The sequence below is a fragment of the Ochotona curzoniae genome, unplaced genomic scaffold, assembly GCF_017591425.1.
Source record: "Ochotona curzoniae isolate NIBS_2020 unplaced genomic scaffold, NIBS_Ocur_1.0 contig_908, whole genome shotgun sequence".
Taxonomy (NCBI): domain Eukaryota; kingdom Metazoa; phylum Chordata; class Mammalia; order Lagomorpha; family Ochotonidae; genus Ochotona; species Ochotona curzoniae.
The window spans coordinates 8,229,767-8,256,112 of NW_024466607.1; the positions used below are offsets into that span (position 1 = coordinate 8,229,767).

A 26,346-nucleotide genomic window follows, 5' to 3' on the forward strand; every position below is an offset into this window, starting at 1 on the left:
AAAGCCAGTATAAGTGAATACAGCAAAACTGCATGTATTCCTCCAAGTTGTGTGTGTGTGGTCTAGAGCCTTTTTTGAATTGAACAGGAGCTATGTGCTCTGGTATAAGATGTGTGCCAGCTGAGGCTAAAATAATAAACCGCACAGTTATTTTGCACAATGCTTGCACTTTATAGAGGACAAACATGAGTCCAATGATCACACAGATAATCAGACAGGAAATGTGAGAGTTAGTGACCGTCGCTGATGGATTCGACTTCAAGTGGGTATATTCTCAGTATATTTCTCTTCTGTAACATGATGTCAGAACTGCAGCTGGACCTCATTCCTTCAGGGTGCCTTCCAGAGCTTTCCAGGCTATTCCAGAGGCTCCTGCTCTGTGCTGGCACACCACCTAGGGGTGTCTGTCCCAGTTTACCTCACGGTACAAGTTCTCCAGACAAGAAACTTCTCGCCAAGGTGGTATTTCCGTCGTAACCCCGGTGCGATGGCAGTAGCTGGCTTTATCCCCAACCTGAGGTCATAACTTTCTGTAAGATAATAACCTGCACTCTGCAGAAAGATATGGCGTGGAAATATGATAAATGGATAAAACGACACGATTAAAATCTGGACTCGCGGTACCACCTGCTAGCATCGCCCAAGGAACAACCCTCACCGCGGGACATCTCTGCCTTACTGTCATCACCCGGGCAGGAAGAGGCGCTCAAGGGGAAATTCAATTCAGTAACACAACCGGAAGTGAGTGGGCGGGGCTCCACCGGCAACCGCGATGGACGCGGGAACAAACCAATGGAGAACGGAGGTGTTCCCTTCTTCGCCAATGGGGAAAAGATATAGGCGGGCTTTTACAAACGGCCCTGGTAACAGCCGCATGGTTACCCGGGCGCCAGGCGCGCTGCATCAGGTTCTGATTTTCCACGTTGGTTTTGCCTCCCGTCCCGGCAAAAATGAAAATCGAGGAGGTGAAGAGCACCACCAAGACGCAGCGCATCGCCTCCCACAGCCACGTGAAAGGGCTGGGGCTGGACGAGAGCGGCTTGGCCAAGCAGGCGGCCTCAGGACTCGTGGGCCAGGAGAACGCGCGTGAGGTGTGGTGGGCGCATGGGGGAGGTGGGGGGCCGGGGCCGTTCAGGGAGTCCGCCCCGGAGTTTGCTCAGGTGTAGTGAGAGTGGGCCCGGGGAGGCAGGGAGGGACGCCTCATTCCGCGGGTGGGCGTGGGAGAAAGGGCCGCGACGTCCCTACGGCAGGTGGTCCAGGCCGGAGAGCTGAGGGAGAGGCGTAGCAGGCGCGGAGAGAGGGGCAGTCTGACGAGTCCAGTCTTGTAGGGACTGCTTTCATTACTTTTGTCGAGTGATGCCAAGTTCATCCACGTGAGTTACTGTTTTGCCACTTGCCTGCTTGCCATCAGTTTAGTAATGGGAAAACTGGCACTTGCACCTGCGTGTGTTCCCGCCTCCTTCTCAGCTCTTCCCGTGCTCTAGGCCTGGGGCCATGACCCTGGAGGCTCAAAAACTACAAAGTCTTTTACTTAAGACGGGGCAGGAACTGTTGCTTCTAATACAAATGGCCAAGGAAGACCCGCTGGTTTCTCTTCTGAGCATCCTCTTTCCAAAATGGAAACATCGGACCTTCACTTGGCTAAACACCTGTTACTGCCGGTAGCCAACACTGATTGGGCCAAGCCTTGTGCTGTGTTCCGGTTGTCTTGCTTTTTGTTTCCAGTCTAATCATCTTCCTCTCCTACTTTAGTACTGTACTTCTCAAATGCAAAAAAAGTTGACATGTTTGCCCAAGTTCTACAGTTAGTATTTCACTGTTGCTTTATGTATCATGTATCCATCTACCAACCCACTTTGACATTTCAGAGTATATCATAAACAACCGGATGTCTCACCGCTTCGCCTTTCAGCACAGACGTGACCTCCTGGCCCCGTAGGTTAAGGTCACCCTGCTGGTGGGAGAGGCAGGAGTTAGACTCAAGGGCATGTGCCTCCAGAAACCATGCCCTTCTCTCTGCTGCTGCGTCGCTCAAGCCTACCTGGGGGACCAGGTTCTGCTATGGTGCTGTTCGACGCAGCAGCCCGCCTGGTGCCCTTGTGTGACATAGTTAGATTCCAAGGCCTTTTCTGTTGTTAGGTGAGGATTGACCGTGTGTCTGGCTAGCGAGAAGGTGGGGACGGGGTCGGCTGAGGGAGAGCGAGTAGAAGAGGTTCTAGTCTAATTGAGGACGTGTACCCAAGGCTTGGAAAGGCTTCGCTCCTTTACTGAGTGTCCCCGAGAGCTCCACAGCTGAAGATCCTGTCATGAGATTGTGTGGGACGACAGAAGTGGGTATCTTGGTAGCAGAACGGTGTCTGGAAGCCATCTTCTAGGCCTGCATGGTCACCGAGGCAGCAGTGAGATCTTACACATACACATAGCCCTTGCGCACACGTGTTTGAGTGGCTGCTGCGCTGTGTGACCCAGCACTTCATAGCCCATGGGAAAGCCAGGGAGAAAGGACAAATTCACAAGAGCCTGCCAGCAGGGACAGGAAGTCACTGCCTTTCTTCAGGCGAGGAGAATGTACATTTTTTTTTAAGATTTACTTATTGGGGTTGGTGCATTGGCTCAGTTGGCTTCTTCTTTACCTGCAGCCACAGGCATCCCATGTGAGCACAGGTTCATTTCATGCTGCAGTTGCTCCACTCCCCATCTGGCTCTCTGTTTATGGCCCTGGAAAGCAGAGGGCCTTGGGGTGTGAGACCTGGAGGAGGCTCCTGGCTCCAGATCAACTCAGCTCTGACCGACCGTTGTCGTTTGGCAAGTAAACCAGCAGATGGAAGGTCTTTCTGTCTCTTCTTCTCTCTAAATCTGTCTTTCCAGTGAAAATAAATAAATCTTTTTAAAAAATGTTTATTTTCATTGGAAATGCAGGTTTACAGAAAGAAGGAAAGACAGAGAGAAGGATCTTTCATTGGCTGGTTTACTCCCCAAGAAGCTGCAATGGCTGGAATTGAGCCGATCTGAAGCCAGGAGCCAGTAGCTTCTTCCTGGTCTTCCATATGGGTGCAGGGTCCCAAGGCTTTGGGCCATCCTAAATTGCTTTCCTAGGCCACAAGTAGGGAGCTGGATGGAAGTGGCATAGCTAGGACACAAACCGGTGCCCATATGGGATCCCGGCGCATGCAAGGCAAGGATTTTGGCCAATGGGCTACTGTGCCGGGCCCTGTTCATTGATTTTTTTTTTTTTTTTTGCATGTAAAAGAGCTACAGAGAGTTATTGTCCATCCACTGGTTCACTGGCAGGTGACTGCCACAGAGTGGGACCAGTCTGAAGCTAGCTAGGAGTTTCATCTGGGTCTCCCAAGTGGGTGCAGGAGCCTGAGGTCTTGGGCCATCCTCCGTTGCTTGCTTGCTCAGGCCATCAGCAGGGAGCTGGATGAGAAGTGGAGCGGCTGGGACACGAACCAGGGCTTACATAGGATGCTGGCAATGCAGGTGGAAAATGAGCATGCCACTGTGCTGGCCCCAGGTGAATGTACCTCTTAGGTTGTAGATCAGTTATTAACTCAAGGAAACAGAATTCATATGATGGAGTCCTGGACATAGGCCCTCAGTGCTGTGACTATCTGTGCGTCTGTGTGTATAAAACGTACTAGCAGGTGATTGAGCAGTGTAGTCTTGGGGCTTCAGAAGGCATTCAGTGGACCTAGTCGTGCCACTGGTCTGTGGTGTTCACTGAGGGCCTTCTAGAAGTGGGTATTGTGGATTCTTCACTGTTAGTGAGTTACTTTCAGAATCTCGTGAAAGCTCTCTGTCTCTTTCCTTTTTTTTTTTTTTTTAAAGATTTACTTATTTATTGGAAAGTCACATTTAGAGCGAGAAGCAGACAGAGAGAAATATCTGCTGGTTCACTCCCCAAGTGGCCACAACAGAGCTGAGCTGATCTGATCTCCGGCCAGGAGCCTCTTCTGGGTCTCCCATGTGGGTGCAGGATCCCAAAGCTTTGGACTATCCTCAACTGCTTTCCCAGGCCACAAGCAGGGAGCTGGACGGGAAGTGGAGCAACCAGGATGTGAACTTGTACCCATATGGGATGTGGTGCATGTGAGGCAGAACTTTAGCCTCTGACAGAACTTGAACTCCAGGATCCCAGGGCTGTCCCCTGCTGCTTGGGGGCCCTGGCCCATAGCCTACTGGTACTCCACGTCAGTGGGAGGAGTTGCGTGAACGGTGTGGACCGAGGGCTGAATTCTTTCTCCCCGTGAAATGTTTTCATGTTGATTTATTGTTCCTTTCCATTGTGATTTGTAGGCATGTGGTGTCATAGTAGAATTAATCAAAAGCAAGAAAATGGCTGGAAGAGCTGTCTTGTTGGCAGGACCTCCTGGAACTGGCAAGGTATTCATTTTCTCTCATTTCGTTTTAGAGCTACCCAAGAGAATGAGTCTAATGCTTAAGCCAAATTGAATTTATGTCTTAACCTGTCTTTGTTTAGCTAAATTGGTTATGTGTATGTTTTAAAAACTAATGTGCAGTAATACAATGGAGTATCTAAGACTCGGGCTTCTTTATTTCCCGTTATCCTGGCCTAACTCCAGAGAAGAAAGAATGAAGTCCTCAGAGGGCTCTCATTGTCTCTAGAATTTGTCCTTTATCTCTTTCAAGTGTCCTTTGCTTTGGAAATACATTTCTGTTGGCCCACGGCTTTATATACATGTATATAAAAAATCTTTGGAGAGACGACTTACTTGAGGAGGAAAGAAAATGAGTCAGTAGCCGTTTTCTAATCGCTCCCTTGAACCCATCACTATTTTGGCTGTGTGAGAAATGAAGGAAAAAAAATAGGAACAAGGAATTAGAGGTGTGATTTTTACCTCAAGAGGCTGCAGTCCCGCAGTACAGGAAGACAGGGAGCCGTTGTGGTTCGAGCTAGATGAGTCGGGAGTGGAGAGCTCCTCAGTGCCGCTGGGATGTGAGCCGGAGGCCGGGCAGGGGCTGGGGGAGCAGAAGGGTCAAGATGCCGTATTTGACCTTCAGAGTAAACTATTGGACAGAAGATCTTCCTCTTTGTCTCTTCTCCTCTCTGTATATATATTTTTAAAGGCTTATTGTATTTATGTGAAAGGCAAAGTTACAGTGAAAAAGAAAGGTCTCCCGCACATTTTGGTTTGCTCTTCTTTGGCTGCAGTGGCTAGGACAGGCCCGGCTGAAGCCAGAAGCCTGGGGCCTTTTCTGGGTCTCCCACATGACTGCGGGGCCAAGGTGTTGGACCATCTTCTGCTACTTTCCCAGGAACATTAACAGGGACTTGTGTTGGAGGTGGAGCAGCTGGGGCTCGGGCCTGTTCCCACGTGGAATTCCAGCATTACTAGGCAGCAATGTAGCGTGGTACACCACCTCACCGGCCCCTTGGAATTGTGCTGCTGAACTGATGGTGTGTCATAGCTTGTCTGTGAGAAATGTGTTTGCACTGGGAAGGGCCGTGCCACAGGGCCTTGTCACAGCACCAGTGCATCCAGCGTGTTCCCCTTGGCGTACTACTGCTAACTCACAGACTTTCTTCTGTCCATTTGTTTTCTTCATAAAGCACATAATTTTTTTTTGTTGTTTTAAAGATTTATTTATTTTTTATTGCAAAGTCAGATATACAGAGAGGAGGAGAGACAGAGGAAGATCTTCTATCCGATGATTCACCTCGACTGCTCTCCCAGGTCTCAAGCAGGGAGCTGGGTGGAAAGTGGGGCTGCTGGGAATAGAACCAGCGCCCATATGGGATCCTGGTGCTTTAAAGGTGAGGACTTTAGCTGCTAGGCTGCTGTGCTGGGCCCAGGACATCATTTTCAGAGATTTTTTTCTGCAAGGCTGTGAGTGGAAAAGCTTAGGGTTGCGCCCGGCACAGTGGCCTTGCAGCTAAAGTCCTTGCCTTGAACGCACCAGGATCCCATATGGGTACCAGTTCTAATCCCAGCAGCCCCACTTCCTTCCAGCTCCCTGCTTGTGGCCTGGGAGAGCAGTCGAGGACGGTCCAAAGCTTTGGGACCCTGCACCCGTGTGGGAGACCCAGAAGAGGCTCCTGGCTCTGGATCAGCCCAGCACCCGCCCGGCCGTTGTGGTCATTTGGGGAGTGAATCATCGGACGGAAGATCTTCCTCTCTGTCTCTCTTCCTCTCTGTATATCTTATTTTGCCATAAAGATAAATAAATCATTTTTAAAAAAGTAAATAGATTTGGGGAAAAAAAAAGATAAGAAACTGTCAATATATTGAGCTTAAGAGCATGTATAAGGGCCGGTGCTGTGGCTTAGCAGATTACATCTCTGCCTGCCTTGCTGGCATACCATATGGCTGTTGCTACTTAAATTTCAAACTCTGTCTTTCAAATACATAAACACACACACGCACACATACTCAGTCCAAACAGAACCAGTTTGTGGGTGACTAATTTGCTATCTTTGATCTAACCTAATATTTTAATACTTCTGTTTGACAGATAAGGAAATTGAACACCAGCGATTTGCCATGTGGCCACGGTCACACGGAAAATCAGTGGCAGGAGTGTGACTAAAGTCTAGCGTTGGTGCCCTGGGTTAGTGCTTCTTGCCTGGTGCTGCAGGCTGGTTTTCCCAGCAGATTTTGCCATCTCAGTGCTGGAAAGGGATCCTCGGAGGACCTGGCTTCCCCCCACCCATTTACAATGCCACCTCAGACTCTGTTTTTCAGTGGCAAGTTTGTTTTCCTCCGGCCTCACTTGGGAACTGACTTCGCTCATGCTCATGTTTTAAAGTTAGGAAAGATGAAAATAGCATTCAAAGGCCATGGCATTTCCTAACCCTGTACCAACCTTAAAGCGCTTGCTTTTCATGCTTGGCGTTTGACTGGCTGTGTGTTCAGTCCGGTTCTGTTTAGCATCTCCCAAGTGTAGCTGTCGCACCAGAGTAGATCTGTGTTTGCCCCGGCATGTACAGGTGTGTCTTATTAAGACCGGTTCATACTCACCATCCTACCTGATGCGCCATTGCCCCCTGTCTGTGGCCTCCTTGAGACTGAATGATAGCAAGTGGTTTGTTCCCTCCTGACTGATTTCTGATGTGTCGTGGGGAGGCATTGTTCCTCTAGCTGTGGAATGAGAAGGCCGAACTGTTAGGCCAGAGCCTGCTTCGTAGCCCGTAGGGGGCAGTGGTGGAAGACTGTGCTAACCCTGGCGGGGCCATGATCCCTGGGTCCCTGGCAGAGGGTGAAGCTCCTCTCTGCCCTTCTGTGGAGGGTGGCCCCCAGGCTGTGTCCCCATCACTTTCCGTCACTGCCCCTTTGTCAGTACAGTAGTAAGAACTTGGTACCTTCTTCCTGGGGCAACGGTGAGAGTTGTGAGAAACACTTAGGTTAGGCCTGTGCTGGGTGAGTCTCAGTGAGAGTTGCTAATCATGGAGATGGTGAAAAACACCATTCGTGATACAGCTTGATGGAACACGATATCAAACATTCGTTGTGTGAAACCGGGAAGGACTGAGCTCTTGAGTTGACAATGTTTGGCATCTTTGTTAGCATGGGGTGTTTCCAAGTCATCCTGAGAACAGACATGTTTCCATTTGTTCCCTCTGCAGACAGCTCTGGCCCTGGCTATTGCTCAGGAGCTGGGTAGTAAGGTCCCTTTCTGCCCAATGGTGGGGAGTGAAGTTTACTCGACGGAGATCAAGAAGACAGAGGTGCTGATGGAGAACTTCCGCAGGGCCATCGGTGAGTGGCACGCTGGTGGGAGGAGTTGTTCTCGCTTGCCCGGCACTGCGAGGCTGTTCCCTTGTGGACATGCCTTTAGGACTTGTGTCTGTTACCCTGCTGGTTTTCTTTTGGCACGATGGTCATTGTCTTTGCAAGCAAAACCAAAGCCCAGTTTTTTTCTTGTCTCAATGCAAAGGTGGATCTTTTTACCAGACTGGAATCAATGTGGCTATAAAGTGATCTTAAAAAAAAAAATCCAATTTTTTTCTGGCAGCCTTATTTTGCTTTTAGAGATGCCTATCAACTGAAAAGTATTTGAACTTAAGCCAAACCGTTGTGTACCCTTCTGCCAGATGTTGCCTAGTGCTGGAGCCGGCGGGGGGGGGGGGGGGGGGGGGGGCGTGGCCTGTCAGGAGTGGGGCGGCTGTGTGGGGCCCTCAGGCTTGCTTTAGGCTCGTGGGGCCTGAGGTCACTGTGCTGAGTGTCTGTCCTAAGCCGGGGCTGTTACTGTCCCAGTCTGAGGTTGTTAATCTGCATGTCGCATTTGAAGAAGCAACCTCCAGTTGAACACCTCAGTAGAGGCCCAGTTGCTGAGTAGCAGAACCTCAGCGTGGCCTGCCATCCGCTTACTCAGAAGATCCACTGAGGAGCACGCAGCCTTTCCCTGGGTGCTTCCCTCTTGCCAGTTTCTAGGCCGCTTTTCTGGCCCCATTTCTGCTAGTGTCACCTGGGCTCATCCTAGGTGTCCTCAGGCCCGTTTATGCGCGTAGCTCCTTCCCTGTCGCTGCTGCACAGCGTGCATTAGCAGCCATGCTGGCTTCTTGGCATTTAGATTTCTTTTCAACTTTTGGTTTTCAAAACGCGTCCTCCTGCATGTCTCTGGGCACTCATACCAGTCTCTCCTCAGGGTGTGCTTGCTGGGTGTAACTGGGAGTTACAGAGCTTGTTTGTCATGCAAGTAACAGAGAACAGTGAGGAAATAGTAAAAATCTAAGACTAATGTACCTTTCAGTATGGTTGAAGGGTCAGGTCATGTGGAGCCTTAGGTGCTGGTTAGGGCTTTAGATTTTATGCTGGACAAAAGAAGTAGTTGGAGAGTGCAAAGGAGCCATGTGGATGGGTTTGGTTTTATAAGATCCCCCTGTCTGATGTGGAAGGGTGAGCATGAAAAAGATGAGTTAAGACGTCAGTAGGAGGTGACAGTGGCTTGCACGGGAGTGCTGGAGCTGAGGTGCTCATTGGTTAGATTCTGGGTGCACTGATGTGGTAGAGCTTGTGGCCCCTGGAAAGAGTGGAGGCCAATTCCCTGGGCTGGCCAGTTTTACAGATGGGAAGGTATGAGAAGGAGTAGTTTGGATCTATATCTATATCTATTTATCTATCTATCTATCTATATAATATATTTATTTATTTATTATACTGTTGCTGAATTAGTGGGTTAAGCCACTGCCTGAGACAGGCATCCCATGTTGGTATTGATTCAAATCTTGGCTGCTCTACTTGTGATCCAGCTCCCTGCTGGTGGCCTGGGAGGGCAGCAGAGGATGACCCAGGTACTTTGACCCCTGTACCCACATGGGAGAGCCGGAGGTTTCCAGCTCCTGGTTTTAGCCTGCTCCTGTCGCAGGCGTTGCAGCCACCTGGGGAGTGATCCGGCAGTTGGGAGATCGCTCTTTCTCTACTTTCTCTCTTTATCTGTCTCTGTCACTCTGACTTTCCAATGTATGAATAAATCTTTTTATAAGAAGTTTATTTATTTGAAAGGCAGAGTGACCAAGAGAAAGGGCTGTGCTCTGTCCACTGGTTCACTCCCACATGTCTGCAATGTTGAGGCTGGGCTAAGCAAATTCCAATAACCTGGAGCTTCATCGAGGGCCCCTGTGGGTACCAGGGACTCAGGTCCCTAAGCCATCCTGTTAAAGCCCAGCGCAGGCCTGAGCAGGAAGCTGGATTGGAAGCCAGACAAGACTTGATCTTAGGCATGATGGTACAGGATGCAGGCTTCCCAAGCAGCAGCTTAATGCGCTGCATCTAACACCTGCCCCAGGTTGGGTACTTATCCAGGGATACAGTGGGCAGTGTTTAACTTTTGTTTTGAGATTTATTTATTTATTTTGATTGGGTAGGCAGATTTATAGAGGGAAGGATCTTCTGTCTGCTGGTTCACTCCCCAAAAGGCCACAATGGCTGGAACTGAACCAGTCCGAAGACAGGAATTGGGAGCTTCTTCTGGATCTCCCATGCGGTTGCAGAATCTCAAGGCTTTGCACTGTCCTTACTGCTTTCCCAGTCCACAGACAGGGAGCCGGAAGGGAAGTGGAGCAGCGGGTACAAGAACGGGTGCCCATATGGGATCCCAGCACATGCAAGGCAAGGACTTAAGCTATTAGTCTAACGTGATGGGTCCAAAACCATAAAATATTTCTAAGTAGAAGCATCTTTTACCATGAAACACTGGGGTTTCTTTTGATATAATTTATTTATTTTTGAAGATTTACTTATTTTTATTGAAAAGTCCACAGAGAGAAGGAGAGACAGAGAGAAGAGTCTTCCATCTGCTGGTTCACTCCCCAAGTGGCCAGGAGCTTCCTCCAGGTCTCCCATGGGGTGCAGGGTCCCAAGGCTTTGGGCCGTCCCTGACTGCTTTCCCAGGCCACAAGCAGGGAGCTGGATGGGAAGTGGGGCTGCCAAAGCACAAACTGGAGCCCATATGGGATCCCAGTGCAATCAAAGTGAGAACTTCAGCCACTAGGCCATTGTGCCAGGCCCCTTTGGGTACATTTTAAAGTGAAGTATGGCAAATGTATATGGAAAAATGCATACAACACAAATGGATTGCAAATGCTTATGCAGTAACCGCTGAGCTCAAGGCACAGAGCAGGCCAGCCCTCGATGTCACCCTCTCCTGCTGATCGCAGTGTCTGCTCTGCCACAGGGCACCCTCTGTGTGATATGTGCAGGCGTGGCATGCATTCCCCATCCATCCTTGTGTCTCAAAACAATTTTTATTTTTTTAAATCCATTTTTATTGGAAAATCAGACTTACAGACAGAAGGAGAGACAGAGAAAGATATTGCATCCACTGTGGGTTCACTCCCCAGTTGAATACAATGGCTGGAGCTGAGCCAGTGCTGAGCCAGTGCTGAGCCAGTGCTGAGCCAGGAGCCAGGGGCCCCTTCCGTGTCTCAGCACTGTGACTTCTTTTATGCTTTCTGAGCTCTCTCTAGCTGGGGTTGGACCCGAGTGTTTTGTGTCTTGCTGAGTTGACACTGAGCGTTCATGTGTGTGAGGTTCAGCCTGCATCATTAAAGGTAGACTTCTCCTTGGGAGTTTTGGTTCACAGGCCTCTCAGAGGCCTTGTTCTGTTTGTTCGTCCATTTTTCATTTTATGTGAAAGAGTGACAGCTCTCCCATCTGCTGGTTTCCTCTAATGTCCACAAAAACCAGGGTTGGGCCAGGCGGAAGCTGCCACCTCCCAGCATTCCCGTCAGCAGGAAGCCGGGCTGGGAGCGGAGGAGCGGGACTTGCAGCCGAGCCCTGTGCTGTGAGCTGCACGCATCCCAGGCCGACTTGGCTGCTATGCCTAGCGCCCACCCTGGTGTTCCTTATTTGAACATGGCCATTTTATTGAACTCAGGTAACAGTAGAAGCTGCTTGAGACATTTGTTGGTTAACTTACTGGTTTGTTTGAAAGATGGAGTGATGGAGGGAGAGGGAGAGAACTTCCCCCTGCAGGCTCACTCCCCAGGTGGCCCCAGCAGCGAGGGCCAGGCTGGAGCCAGCACCCAGGGGCTCAGAGTGGCCCTTGGATACGGGACACGAGTATTATTACAGCAGCTTAGCTCCCTGTACCACAACACTACCCCTAAAATGCTTTTCTAACATCGATAAAATCTGATACAACTGCCTTCCCATGGACTGGGTGCATATGTTTGATTTGCTTAACTTAAATGCTTTAAAATTAGGACAGGGATGAATTATGTTGGCATTCATTTTGCGATTCACCATTTTTGAGGGCAAGGAGCAGTACCTTTCTTCTGATGGCAGCCAAGTGAAGAGAAATTTCTTGATCCCCACCATCAAATAAAGCCTGTCCCTAAAGGAGCCCTACCCATCTCCCTGGGCCTTTGAATTCCTGAGAAGTTGGCAGGGGGTGGGGAGGAAGCGAGGAGCCGAGCAGAAATGAAAAGCAAGGAGGCTGTGCTGCTTCCTTGACGTGATGAAGGTCCCTGTCAGGGATTTAGAAACCTGAGCCAGCAGATGAAACCCGTGTCATTTGTGTTGTCGTTGCCAGAGATAGCGCCCGCTCAGCCCCCTTCCTGGCTAACAGCCTGCTGCATTGTCCCTGAGCCAGGTCCCCTGCCCGCTTGTCAGCACAGAGCCACTTCTAAATAAATATGGGCACTAGTGAGAGACGGGAATGCCTTTCTTCCCGACTCAAGGAATTTCATGTCATAACCGTCCAGCAGTAAATACAGGGAAGCATTCCATCGGAAGGACTTTATCTCCATGGCATTGAAAAGGTTTCATTAAAAAAGTCAACATTAATTGTAAAAGTGCAGCGTACTCCAAGTTTGTGGCAGTCTTCTGATACATTCATTGTGTTTGGAAATCTTTGTCTTGTGTTCAGGAAATAAGGATCTGATAGGGAAAAGTAAAGAATGTTTTCTCTTTGGGGCTGTTCCAAAACTTCCATTTATAGCTATCAGATGAAAGGAAGGTAGAATAAAACTTGAACTTTACTCCTCAAGAGTCTTTGTCCTGATTGGGTTTCTGGGATGGAGAAGGCAATGATAAGATAATGGAAAAGTGACCGAGAGCACGTGCTGGGATGGCCATTTGTGCCTGGGGATGTTTCCAGATCAGGACCAGGCAGCTTTAACAGCAAGGAGACCAAGTTCCTTTGGCAGTGGATGGAAGGTCTTTCTCTCTAACTCTGACCTTCAGTTCTTAATTTCTTCCTTAAATAAGTGGTTCTCCTCGGAGGTTGTGCCTTAGGATCATCCAGGCAGCTTATATACTTGTGTGTGTAATTTATGTTTGCAGAAAAGCCACACTCAATACTGTTTGCCTTCTTATTTAAGAAAACATTCAGTTGCTAATAATTATCTTTGCTTTGTTAGTAAAATCTCATTTCCTTTTTTCCTCACTTTAATGTAAATGTTATTGACTATAATGTGCATATAGAAAAGAGCATGAATCAAAGAGCATACCATGATGAGTTCTCAGATATTGAACAGTTTCTTTCTTTTTTTTTTTTCTAAGATTTATTCCTTTTTATTGGAAAGGCAGGTTTACAAGAGGAGAGGCAGAATGATCTGTCTCTGATTCACTTCCCAAATGTTCTCAGTGGCTAGGCTGATCTGATCTGAAGCCAGGAGCCGGGAGCCTCCTCTGGGTCTCCCACATAGGTGCAGGGTCCCAGGCTTTGGACCGTCCTCGACTGCTTTTTCAGGCCTCAACCAAGGAGCTGAATGGGGAGTAGAGCAGTTGGGGTATGAACTGGTGCCCACATATGAGCCTGGTGCGTGTAAGGCAAGGATTTAGCCACTTGGTTATCTCACCAGGCCCTTTGTTTGTTTGTTTGTTTGTTTGTTTATTCCTGAAAGATTTATTTTTATTGGAAAGGTAGATTTACAGAGAGAAGAGAGAGAGAATGATCTTCCGTCAGCTAGTTTAGTCCCCAAGTGGCGAAACAGCCAAGGCCGCCTGGGCCATTCTCTACTACTATCCCAGGCCACAAAGAGGGAGCTAGATGGGAAGTAGAACAGCTGGGACACAAGCTGGTGCTCATGTGGGACCCCAGCGGGTGCAAGGCGAGGCATAGCCACTGGACCATGTGTCAGGCCCTGGACAGTGTCCTGAGGAAAGTACAGCTGCAGAAGCTCCTTGTGCCGCGTGAGCCCTAGCTCTGTACCCTTTAACCCATCGGGGAAAGACGACCTAACATTGACTTTGGAGAGGAGAAGCATTCCTGATTTCCAGTGCCAAGGTCAAGGGGTTAACAGTACAGGCCCTGACAGCGTCTAGCAGACTGCTGGAGTGCCCAGGCTGTGTGTAGACCTCAGGAAGGCATCTGCAAGCACGTTTTCTGACTAGCAGATGGTCTGCCTGGTGACAACTCTCTCATCATGCCTGGGTGACTTCTATTCCTTCATCGGTTCCCATGTGTCTGTGGTGAGATGGACCCCATCAGGTGTGGCTGGCCTGGAGAAAGTCCGGCCCGGAGTCCAGGTGGTGGCGTCACGCTGTGCTGGGGCTGCGCAGTGTAAGCACGGGACGACAGGGGAGTATCTGGGGGTGAGGGAGGAGGAAGGATGTGTGCGAGGGGCTTTCTAAGGCATAAATCTTCACTGAGGCTGCAAGAAGCAGCTCCTGGCATAGGCCAAAAAGGCTGCTGCACTTCTCAGAAACATCGGATAAAGAGACACAGAGGTCTTCTGCTAAATTTGATAACTCTTAGATAGTTATCACACTTATGGAAACTTCTATTGTGGGTAATGTTTAGAAGCAGGAGAAAATTTTATCTTCACTGACCACATTCTAAAGTAAAAACGAAATGCTTCACAGATGTTCTGCATCTCGATATGCAGATTGGTGCATGATTGCAGCCTGGGAAGCTGGTGGAGCGCCCCAGTGCAGACAGCAGAGGGTGACGGGCAGCTTATTTTCTTTCCTTTTTTTTAAAAAAGGGATTTATTTTATGTATTTGAAAGGCAAAACTATGGGAGGCGGGGTGGTAGTGAGTGGTCGTCATCCACTGGTTCAGTCCCCAAATGACCTCAGTGGCTGAGGTTGTGCCAAGCCGAAGCCAGGAGCCGGGAGCTTTTGTGTCTCCCACATGGATGCAGTTGCCCAAGCATTTGGGCTGTCGTCTGTTGCTTTTCCAGGCGCATTCGCAGGGAGCTGGATCAGAGGCAGAGTAGCCGCGACTCTGCTACACTGCCAGTGTTACGTGGTGTTGCGGGTGGTGGCTCTACCCGCTGTGCCACAGTGCCTGCCCTGGGCATTTCTTCTTGGGGTATTCAGGGGCCCAGAACAGCTAGCAGAGCTGAGTAGCTCCTGCTGTTGGCAGTGACAGCTAATTCTTACGGAATAGGGCCTGATGGTGTCGGAAGATGTGTAGTAGCTTACGTTCTGTGAAGTCAGAAACGCAGGGAACGAGCACACGAGTGTGGCCGGCCAGGACTCTGTTGTGGTGGCTTAGAGCTGCGAGCTGCATTGCCCTGACTACCAGCAGCAGCAGATATCTGAAACAATGTTGGGAATTCTGGCTGGTAAGTCTAATTCTGACTTTGGCAGTAGAAAGTCCCCTTTGAAGATTGATATAGAAGTGCTTTTCTGCATTTTCAAGTGGCACCTGCAGCTGTGCTTCTGTTTGCACAGGGTGACCCCTGGAATGCATGTCATGAGTGCTGATCTGTCACTTCTTGGGACGTGGCGGTTTGGGTTGAACTGGCTGTTAAAGTGTAAATGGGAGTACTGGGCGTAGAAGAGGCTGCCCAGTACCATCTGCCCATCTGCTGTCTCTTCCAGGACTGCGGATAAAGGAGACCAAGGAAGTTTATGAAGGCGAAGTTACAGAGCTGACTCCGTGTGAGACAGAGAACCCCATGGGAGGGTATGGCAAAACCATCAGCCACGTGATCATAGGACTCAAGACAGCCAAAGGAACCAAGCAGTTGAAAGTGAGTATGTGTGTGGGCTCTTTCCTTTTGAGTCTGTCATTACTTTGGGCAGGCTGTGTAACCTGTGCAGGTCCCCCTGTCTTCAGCGGTGCCCTCGGGGGCTGACGTCACTAGGCTTTAAAAGCTGTAGCTTGTGTGAAGCACTCTGTGAAGGTGGTTCTTACTCGTATTGACTCAAGGAAGTGTGAGCTGTGTAGTTAGGAAACCGTCCCTCGGTCCAGCACCACCCCCTGTGGCCACACGTCAGAGGCCCTGAGCTTTTCCCAGCCACCAGCGCTCGTGTTCCCGAAGCAGCAGCCTGGAGTCACCTGGGCAGAGCTGTGACAGGGGATGGTCACTGCCCAAAACAGCTGTCTGGTTGTTGAGGCCGCTCCAGGGGATGCTCCTGCTCAGGAAAGGCTCTGCAGCTCTGCCAGAGAGAGCGGTGGTGCTGGATAGAGCCCTACGCTCCTCCTCAGGCACCTGTGCCGTGAGCGCTGCGAAGGCAGGCAGCAGGGCACCTACGGGCAGAATGTGAATTTTGGAGTTAGAATCCTGAGGGACATTAAATAGGTGACTTAACATCTGAGGGATTGTTTCTTTGTGTGTTAGATGTGAATAATAATGGCCTATCTCACAGAATTACAGAGATGAAACTTGTAACTTGGGCACCCTGCCTGGTGACGTTAGTCGTAGCTGTTAGTGTTAGCATGGAAGCCTTCAGATAGCAAAATGGGGCAGCTATAGCTTGCATGCTTACCTTCCTATTAATAATAATAACAACAGCAACAGTACCCCTGTGTCTCAGTTGTTATAGCACCAAGCCCTGGGTTAAGGGCTTCAACAAATATTTTACTTACAGCTGTCTGTAGGTGCGTTTTACAAATGAAGGGATGGCAGGTGCAAAAGAGATGTAGCGTTTAGCCTGGGCTCATGCGGCTAGTTAAGCGGCAGGGTGGACTCTGAGTCCTCCCCACTCTGCTGTCCTTCCTCCAACTTGATGTGTGACCTTTGGAAGTGAGTTGAGCTCTCTGGGACTCAGTTTTCTCATCTATAAACTGGTAAACCGCCCATGTAATTTCTCCATCTTTACCCCGTCCTGCAGTTTTATGGTTCTTTGATTCTATAAGGTTGTTTCTTGGTCACTGCTTTATGGAGATCGTAAAAATGTCACCTCTTCCAAAGGCCATTTTTCTCTTTCCTAACAAGGTTTCCATCTCAGAAGCTTGTCTCTGCAAATACCTTTTATACCTCCCCCTCATCCCTGCTGTTCTTCATTAATTCAGTTTCATAGTGGAATATGCCACCTTGCCAGTAATTACATCTTCACTCAATTCATTTGGTAAATTGGCCAGTATGAAAATGTTTGAGACACATAAATACACGCATACCTTTCCATTGTAGGGTAGATAAAATAGACATTTAGTTTAAATTTCAGCCATCCATAAGGTTGTTCTGCACAGCTTCTCTAGGAAAATAACATAAGGAAGATGGAGTTTTCTTCCAGAAAGACTACTTCTAATTACTTAAAGCATGTGTACAGATGTTTGGATAGAAGGAGCTCAAGCACTTGACAGACGTGGAAGTATGAGGCTTGCTGAGCCCTGGCACAGGACCACCACTGGCAACACCTGTTCTCCCACCTGCAGTGGGGTCTCTGGCTTGTGCCAGAGTGGCCAGGAGGTCCCCATTCCCCCATCCTCCGTCCGCCATCCCTCATCCTTCACCCCCATTCCTCCATCCCCCATTATTTTCCAGTGAGAAGCTGAGCCCTGGTTTACTGCTGTGAAGGTTTTGTAACAGCTTTGTCAAGATAAAATTTTAATTTTTAATTTTGATGTTTTGAAAGAATTTATTTTTATTTGAAAAGCAAGATTACAGAGCAGAGAGAGACCTTCCCACTGCTGGTTCACTCCCTAAATGGCCTCAGCAGCCAGAGCCAAGCTACTCGGAAGGCAGGAGCCTCCTCCGAGTCTCTGATGCAGGTGCAGGGATGGACCCAAGGGCTTGGGCCACCCTCTTCTGCTTTCCCAGGGCAAAAATAGGGAGCTGGATCAGAAATAGAGCAGCTAGGACATGAATTGGTATCCTCATGGAATGCTGTGCTAGCAGGTGGAGGATTATCCTGTTGAGCCACAGTGCCAGCCCTGAGACACAATTTTAAATAATCAGTAATTCAAGTTGTGTAATCATCACCACAATCTAGTGTTAGGATATTTTGATTATCCAAAAAGAAACATGTCCATTTACTGTTACTCCTCATTCCCACCCACAGCCCCAAGCAGCCATTAATCTACTTTTTGTATCCATAGGTTTGCCTTTTGGGAAACATTTTGTATAAATAGAATCATGTAATGTGAGAGTTCTCTTGTGTCTGGCTTCTTTCACCAAGCTCAGGGTTATTTTATTTGAGACAAAGCTCAATTGTTGAAAAAATGTGGCTCTTCCTGAAGTTCAACTTAGGTATCTAGTAACGGAGTCCTTAATAGTTGTAGTCCTGTCCCAGTTGGGGTAGCCTGAGTCTGGAAGATGCAGAGCAAAGCAGCAGTTGCCCAAGTGTGCTCGTTCCCAGTCCTGGATGTCAGCAAGCTGAGCACTCTGGGGTTGGAATGCAGAGGCTCGCCACTGATCCTGGGTGATACTGCCCTTGGAACGTCCTATGTGTGTGATTGGAACGGGATGCCGTTACGTGGGCGAGGAAGCCCAGCTCAGTGAACTTTGACTGAAATCGCAGCCTTGCAGGGTGCCAACCGTGAGACTAGTAAGCAGGTGTTGGCAAGGGCTTCAGTGCAGAAAGTTCTGCCACCAGCCAAGGGGAGGAGAATGTAAGAGGGAAAAAAAAATCGGAGAGAGATAAAGCTATCTCAAGATCCCTAGGGCTGTGGGCCTCGGCTAGAGACAGCCCCAGTCCTAAGTGTAGTTGGCCCCGTCCCCCTCGCATGCCTGGCACGCTTGGTCTCTGAGTCCAGTCTCATTCTATGCTCACACATTCGCACTCTGGCACATCCTAGCACACCGATGGACACATGCGTGGCCTTCTCCACGCAGCTAGTGGGTCAGGAACAGAATGCTTTGGGGTTCTGATCCGCCTCCTCTTTCTTCCAGCTGGACCCCAGCATTTTTGAAAGTTTGCAGAAAGAGCGCGTGGAGGCTGGAGATGTGATTTACATCGAGGCCAACAGCGGAGCTGTGAAGGTAACACGTGCCCGAGACGAAGTGCCCTCTCGGGCGGGTTTGCCGCCCTGAGACCGAGGCTGTGGGGCGTGGGGAGGGCTGGCCTGGGGGCCAGGCTGGTGCAAGGTCAGCGGTTGTCCCTTTGTGTATAATAGAGTTTATTTTTTCTTTATCTTCATTCTTTAGCATTCTCATGATTAAAACAGACAGTCTGTTAGAAAAATACTAAAACCTGTTCGGAGGCGGGGGGAGTGCAGGGTGAGAAACCAAAACAACTTTAGTCACTTTCAAATTGAAATGTGCAGTGCATTTAATCTTCCTTTTATCTCTTTGGTATTTTCTTCCCAAGATATATGCATGTGGGAAGGAATGCTGCATTCGTTGGCATTCTGTTTCTATCTGATTTTCAGTGTCCTGTACAGTGCTCCTCACTGGTTAATGGATGAGCATAATACTTCATATCCTACAATAAATCACCCACCTACAAAAGAGTCTGAGCGGCCCGCTCCGTCTCCAGCTAATCTACTGGATTTGCCCTTTATCGGGAATTGCATACAGTTAAAAGAAGACGTGCGGGGGTGGGGTGGAGATGCCCGCAGAAAGTATCAGGTGTTTTTCAGCTGAGTTTTCGGAGCCCGGTGATGAGCAGATAGGCACCCTCGCTTGGCAGCCGAGGAGTGGGCATATTTGGAGTTTCTCAAGTAGGCTGTCAGGCCAGCAGGTGGGAACTGAGACCTTTATCTCACTTAGTGCCGTGCCATTTGGGGACTTGGCAGGGAAGGCACACCGGGCACTCATGTTTCTGTCTTTGTGCAGAGGCAAGGCAGATGTGATACTTATGCCACAGAATTCGACCTTGAAGCTGAAGAGTATGTGCCCTTGCCAAAGGGGGACGTGCACAAGAAGAAGGAGATCATTCAGGACGTGACCTTGCACGACTTAGATGTGGCTAACGCGCGACCCCAGGTACAGCTCGACTGCATGACCTACCTGCTTACCAGCCTGTGTGTGTGCAAGGGACCCCGGGCCGTGAGTCACACACTAGTCTGTGTGCAGGGAGCCCTGGGCCATGAATTGCACACTAGTCTCTGTGTGTGTGTGTGTGTGTGCAGGGAGCCTTGGGCCATGAGTCACTCACTAGTCTGTGTGCAGAGAGCCCTGGGCTGTGAATTGCACATTAGTCTGTGTGTGTGTGCAGGGAACCCCAGGCCATGAGTCACACACTAGTCTGTGTGTGTGTGCAGGGAGCCTTGGGCCATGAGTCACTCACTAGTCTGTGTGTGTGTGCAGGGAGCCCTGGGCCATGAATTGCACACTAGTCTCTGTGTGTGTGTGTGTGTGTGCAGGGAGCCCTAGGCCATGAGTCACTCACTAGTCTGTGTGTGTGCAGGGAGCCTTGGGCCATGAGTCACACACTAGTCTGTGTGCAGGGAGCCCTGGGCTGTGAATTGCACATTAGTCTGTGTGTGTGTGCAGGGAACCCCAGGCCATGAGTCACACACTAGTCTGTGTGTGCACCAAGCTCTAGTGTTGTCAGCCTTGCCACTGCTTCTGAAGTAGCAGCTCCTTTTCTATCTGTGATGTTTAGCAATTAGCATCATTGCATGCTGCAAGGGGCTCCTTTGTTCTGATTCGAATGCCCTCATCATAGACGATTTTGGCGTATTGTGTCTTATCCCAGCCAAGGCTCTGGCCCTGAGCTAGCCAGCTTCCTCTGTGGCTTCTAGCCAGCAGCAGCTCTAGCTAGCAATTCTGAGTGTTAGTGGCAGGCGGGCAGGGGTGTTCTCAGCTCTTGCCTGGGTTTCAGAAAGCTTGACAAGGCTGTGTCTGCTTTGCTTAGCGAAGGCTCCCATCTCACAGCTTGAAGCTGGGGCTGTGTGCTGCTGCTCACGTTAAGCAGAAGATGGTTACTTAGAGCTTGATGACAAAACGTAGGGAAGTCTGTGCCACTTGATGACATGTCTGGGAAATGTATAATTCCAAGGAACACAGTAGATCTGTCCCTCGTGGGCATCTTGCAGTTTGGTTTCATCTTTATCCTAAAGGACGTTATTCCTCCAATCTCGGGAAATAGTGGATTTTCTGATTTGAAAGTTGACCCTTTGGGATTCTGTCTCTTACAGCCTTGGTCAGTAGTAGACCCCTGGCAGTCCTCTTGCCCGGGGTGGGGAGTAAGGGGTGCGGTGGCTCTCCCGAGCCTGACACCCTGGGTGCCTCTGACTTGGGCACACTGCCAGGCTGGGACTTGGATGGCACATGGTCTGCTGCTCCGTGCCTGACTAGTAACCAGCAAGGCTAATTCATCACTTTGGGTTTTTGGTTTCCCTGTGATTTACAACTCCTTGATTTTGAGTTTTTTCTACTGGCAGAGTTTTTTGAGAAACAGGCATAAGAAGTAGCCAGGAAACATTAGCCGGCCTAAGCTGTTAAGCCCTGAGGGAGCATTTCTTTCCCAGGACCTGGTAACCCACAGGGCATCACTAAAACTGGGTGCACGACAGAACCCCAGTCTCTATTTGATCCCTATGTTAGGAGCTGGCAGGAGGGTGCCAGGGAGTGGTAAAGCTTCACCAAGTCCTCCAGTCTACAGGGCCAGGCTCACTGCTGTCAAGCTCCAGGCTGGGGACCTCGATCCAACCCCATGGCTGAGTGGAGTCACGAGACATGGGAACATAACTGGCCTGCCGTCCTGCTCGCACAGTCCCTATGTCCCAAGGTAGCAGGGACATCAGGAGGAGTACATGACGCTGGTTGGAGTGAAACATCCCACAGGTTCTGTTCTGCACTTAGCAGCTGACTGGAAACTTCCCAGGAACGGGAGTGGGCATTCCTGGCAAGAGGGCTACAGTGTGCAAAAGCGTGGGGTCATTAAAGGGTTCGTGTGTGTCCAGGGCTGGTTCCCCGCCCAGCTTTGTGGCTAGTGAAAGAATCGGGGATTGGAAAAAAGACAGCTGGACAAGAGACAGGATGCTTTCCTTGGCTTCTGTCCCGAAACGATTTTGTTTTATTTCACATTTATTTATTTGAAACGAAGTTGCACAGAGAGGGAGCCCCCATCCATTTACCCATTCCCCAGATGGCCTCAGCAGTCAAGGCTGGACCAGGCCGAAGCCAGGAATCAGGAGCAACTGGGTCTCCTATGTGGGTGCGGGGCCCAAGCATTGGTCCATGAGCAGGGTCCTGAGCCAGGGTGCACATGGGGTGCCGGCGCTGCAGGCAGCAGCACAGCTTGCTACAGCACTGGCTCCTTGTTTGATCCTTACAGGTTAGGGGAACCTCTAGATATTCCTGTGTGTTCAGAAGTTTCTCAGACTTTCCTTGTCTTCACCCCTCGGGATCCTGTCTCTATGTGACTGAGCGAAACTGTTCTCTTGTGCAGGGAGGACAAGACATTCTGTCCATGATGGGCCAGTTAATGAAACCAAAGAAGACAGAAATCACAGGTAAGAGAAACAGCAAGGCCAGGGAATTGGGTGCAGAGCTGGAGGGCCCTGGACCCTCAGATGTGGCTGTAGGAGACCCTGGGAGAGTGACCCCTCCTTAGGGGAAACACCTCGGAGCAGGTCCCATCTTCCTCCTGGCTCAGAACTTGACCCTGTCCCTTACCTCTGGCTGCATGTAGGCACACTGTGTGCTCTCTGGCCCCACAGCGGTGGTGGTGGTGGTGGTGGTGGTCGTCGTGCTGTCTGGGTCCTTCTGAGGTCTCAGAGCTTGTGTTGCCACAGCTGTGCCCAGGCTCCAGTGCTGTGGTGGGGCCAGCCTTGTCCCAGCTTCCGGAGTTCTTCGCAAAGCCGGGAACGCTGCTGTTCCCATGTGGACCTGTGAATTTTTTCTCCCAGCTTCTCGTTCTAACTTCTATCTCTCTTTTTCTTAATTGCCACCTATGGCATTAGTATCTTTAAAAAAAAATGCTAGTTAAACCTTAAGGTAATTTTTATTGTTAGAATTTGAGCCGGGGAAGCAATCTGATAACGGTGTGTTGGCCACAGGTAGTTTCTGTTTCAGCCTAGTTTTGAATGTGCGTCCCCTTTTGACAGGCCCTGCCTCTAACCAGTGGAAGAGGCCACCTGAGCCTTCCTGTCTGTGTGAGCAGCTCTCCTGACAACAGGCGGCCAGGAGCTGTTTGCAAAGTGAGAACTGTGACCTTAGATGGGTTATGTAACTGCTCTGCCTCTTTCCACTGCCCCCTCACAGGATTCTGAATGCACCTTGTTCCTTAGTCTAGGCACTTGATTGAAAGTTAATTAACCTAAGCATTGTCACAGGGCCAAAAGAAAAGACCATTTTCTGAGTACCAACAGGAGAATTTGCATATGAAAGCTCATTTCACCCAGGGCCAGCGTCTAGATCAGGGGGAGCTAGATTGGGTGGGTGTGAGATAAGGCAGGTGGAGAAGTGCCTGCCCCTTGTAGGCATTCCCATGCAAAATTGTGTCAAAGCCATTTTCCAAACTGTCCCACTCACAGCTTCAGGGGAAAGTGCCGTTTTGTGTGATTACCCGTTTTCAAATGATGACACTGAAGCCTGGAGTTGAGACGTCCCCTCCCTGGAGTGACACAGCCAGCAGGAAGACCAGGCTCCAGGCTTGGATCTGGATTGAATTCAGTGGGGGGAGGTGTGAGAAAAGAGCCCCTGTCCCAGTCTGATGCCCACTGACCCTGTGTACCCGTTCTTGCCATCTCCTTCCTAGACAAACTTCGAGGGGAAATTAACAAGGTGGTGAACAAGTACATCGACCAGGGCATTGCCGAGCTGGTTCCAGGCGTTCTGTTTGTTGATGAAGTCCATATGCTTGACATTGAGTGCTTCACCTACCTGCACCGGGCCCTAGAATCTTCTATCGCCCCGATCGTCATCTTCGCATCCAACCGAGGCAACTGTGTCATCAGGTACTAGGAAGCTCCCCCACCTCCCATCTGTCCTTCAGAATCCCTGTAAAGTCATCTTTTTGTGAGCCAGGGTGAAGGCAAAGGGAGAAGATGGGCAGAGAGGCCTTGCCTTGAGGCTTGCTTCCCCATGGTCACCAAAGCCAGTGGCTGCCTTGTCTCTGACTAGGAGGATCTCCCCTTGGGTTTCAGCTGTAAAGCCAGCTTTCTGTCCAGTCAGAGATCAGGCGGGCGCCTCTGCAGTGGCCCCTGATTGGCATTCTTGCTGGCTGGCTCAGATGTGCAGGAGCATCGTGTGGTGAGAGACACAAGACGTGTCAGTTTGTAGCTCCTAGGAGCCATGGGCACCCGCCGCTAAGGACCCAGTTCTATCAAATTGCTTCACGAAGACCCTACCTGCAAATATCATGTTAGATTCAGTCTTAACCCTCTTAGTGCTGTTGACTAAGACTTTGAGGAGTAACTAAACTGCAGAAGTTCAGGGACCAAATCATAGTTTACCACAGCAGTTGGAGTATGCAAGGGAGGGTCAGGTAGGGTTGGTGACATTGCCTGTGTAAACTCCTTTTCCTTGGTCCTTATACAAGCTTGTTTTTCAGCTGATGACAGAGTTGTACAGGGTAAGAAACCAGGTCTTTCTGCTAATAAAATCAGTATTTTCTTTCTATGTCAGACTTTCTATAAGGCCTGTGGGCATATTTGTGTCTCCTCACTGCCACCTTAGGCCTGCCTTCAAAAAAGTCAGGTGCTGACCCTTGGAGAGTGAATGCCAAGATGGACCCAGAGCTGGGGTAGGGGTCCTTCGTGGGGTCCTTTTGCCCCCGAGCATGTGGTAGGCTGGTGACCCCCAAGAACATTTTGTCATCTCAAGCACAGTGTCAGCGTTCCCAGTCCTTGAAGGTTTCATTGCTCTTAGCTCTCTGTGGTTCTGGTCAGCTGGCACAGCCTGGTCTCTGTCGTGAAGGGGCAGTGAGGAGGAGCCACTTTGCCAGCCTGAAGCATGGGGCAGAGACGCCGTACCCAGAGGGTGCTGGAAATTATAGGACCCTGTGGTCCATGAGTGCTTCGAGATGGAGCTGGAGCCAAACTGAGTTTGGAAGCCACGCGGCTGACTTGGCGAGACTCACATCCAGAGGATGGCAGGCTGCAATGATTTCTCTGCTGGCTCTTGGAAGAGAAGCCTGGACTCCAGACTGCCCAGAGCCCCTGCCTTTCACTCCTGCGGGCTCGCAGGGAAGCTGCGAACACTGCAGTGTGGCAATAACAGGGCTTTCCTTCATCTTCTCAAGTGGTTACCCTCCTGTGCAGTTAGGGTTTGAGTGCCTGGCAGCTTCTGACGGCTAGCCCAGCCCGCCATCACAGCAGGCCTTCAGTCTTGGAGAGAGGGCCAGATCTTAGTGAAAGGCACATGGCTCTTGAGGAGGCGTCTGGGGATCAGGCCCACATGAACGCTTTCCCTGGTGAACTTGGCCTCTCTGGGCCCAAAACCTTCAGCTGTGGGACTTGGAAGGCTCTCACCAGTCGTGATGCCTGTGTGACAGCTCAGCCTGGACAGATGGCGCCCCCTGCTGGGAAGCCCTGCCAACTGGCTTCCTGCCTTCGGGGTGCTGACAGCCCAGCACACGGCCTCTGAGCCTGGCAGTTCTCTTAACCCTAGGAGTGAGGTCTCTGGGAGGAGGTGCACAGGAAGGTGAGTTTGCGCTTAGAACCCGGATAATCGGCCTGCTTTGTGCAGGTTGATTTGACCAGAGGATGCTAGAGTTGTGAGAATTTGTTGCCAGGGAGCAGTTGCCCAAATAGGAGGTAGATTCTTAGGGTGTCAAGTCCCTGTTCTAGGGCTAGGTTGCTCTAGAGGAGTCGTGGTGGAAACGTGCTATAATGGTGATGGCAGTGTCCACCTAACAGTGGTAACTGCCATCCACCATGTACTGAGCAGCACTTGTGGGACCAGGCAAACGTGAGGAGCTAGGGCCTGGTGTTCTCGTTGTTCAGCCGAGGAATAAGGCACAGAGGATACCCAGCTCGGCCACGAGGCTGGGGCCTGAAGCCTGGGTGTGGGTGGTGGAGCCTGTGCTTCTAGCATTGGTTAGCACGGACCAGGATGAGATTTCGGAACGTGCGCCCCGCTTGCCAGCATCTGATATCCTTTCTGTTAGAGTCAACACACACAGGGGAGCTGCCACCAAGCCTCCTCATGTCCCAGACTCAAATTTGACCTTCTGGGATCAGAGGGGAAGTGTTGTTAACGGAATGTTTCTTCTGGGTCACAGACTGTCCAGAGCTGTTTGGACATCTCATTAATCCCAGGACACCCGAGGACGCCATGGGCAGGCGAGGTTGCCTGCTGTCTCACACAGGAGGTGTCCTGCCCAGGCCGCTGGAAAGGACCTGTTGCTGGCAGAATTAGAGCCCTGAGGCTCTGCCTTCCCTGCCTTCTCACTGCCCAGTGGCCCCCTCTGCTGGTGGGGAGGGTGCTTTGGGAAGGGCCAGCATGGGCTCTCAGGGCAGTCTGGAGCACTGGCAGCTGGTGGGTGACAGTGTAGTTGTCATGGTATTTCCCTTTCCACATAGAGTTGCTGGCCCTCGTGGCCTCCAACTGGTCTCCTGCCATCTCCTGCTCTCTGTGGAATTGGTCTTTGTGGACCACTTGGAGGGGGCCTCTATTTTCTGGGGTTTGATTTCTAACCCAGCCTAGTTCCCACAGGGGAGTTACAGGCCTTGCAGTCACCTGGAAGCTCGTGGCCTTGGATCAGTTCCTTGACTCAGGAATCTTACTGTCTTCTCAGGAATAGCGAGGGAGTACCAGCATCTTGGAGAGTTAGTTGCAGGGTTGAAAGGAATGCCAGGTGCTCACGTGAGCGGGCCTGGAGTACTGGCCGTTGGGGGCTGATCCCGTGTCCCTGCGCGGTGTGGTCT

At 50.3% G+C, this 26,346-nt stretch overlaps 1 protein-coding gene across 2 annotated transcripts in view; it reads left to right on the forward strand.

Moving 5' to 3' along the window:
* The first annotated feature begins 851 nt into the window (after positions 1–851).
* Positions 852–26,346, forward strand: part of RUVBL1 (RuvB like AAA ATPase 1) — a 37,286-nt gene continuing 11,791 nt past the window's right edge. The window contains exons 1-8 of one of the 2 annotated variants that reach the window (XM_040995305.1): positions 852–1,091; positions 4,300–4,386; positions 7,589–7,721; positions 15,240–15,391; positions 18,476–18,565; positions 19,361–19,510; positions 21,924–21,987; positions 23,235–23,433. In XM_040995305.1, the coding sequence (XP_040851239.1) occupies positions 951–1,091; positions 4,300–4,386; positions 7,589–7,721; positions 15,240–15,391; positions 18,476–18,565; positions 19,361–19,510; positions 21,924–21,987; positions 23,235–23,433 (1,016 nt within the window). In that variant the 5' untranslated portion in view covers positions 852–950. The remainder of the gene's footprint in view (positions 1,092–4,299; positions 4,387–7,588; positions 7,722–15,239; positions 15,392–18,475; positions 18,566–19,360; positions 19,511–21,923; positions 21,988–23,234; positions 23,434–26,346) is intronic. The other variant, XM_040995306.1, reaches the window with a different exon arrangement.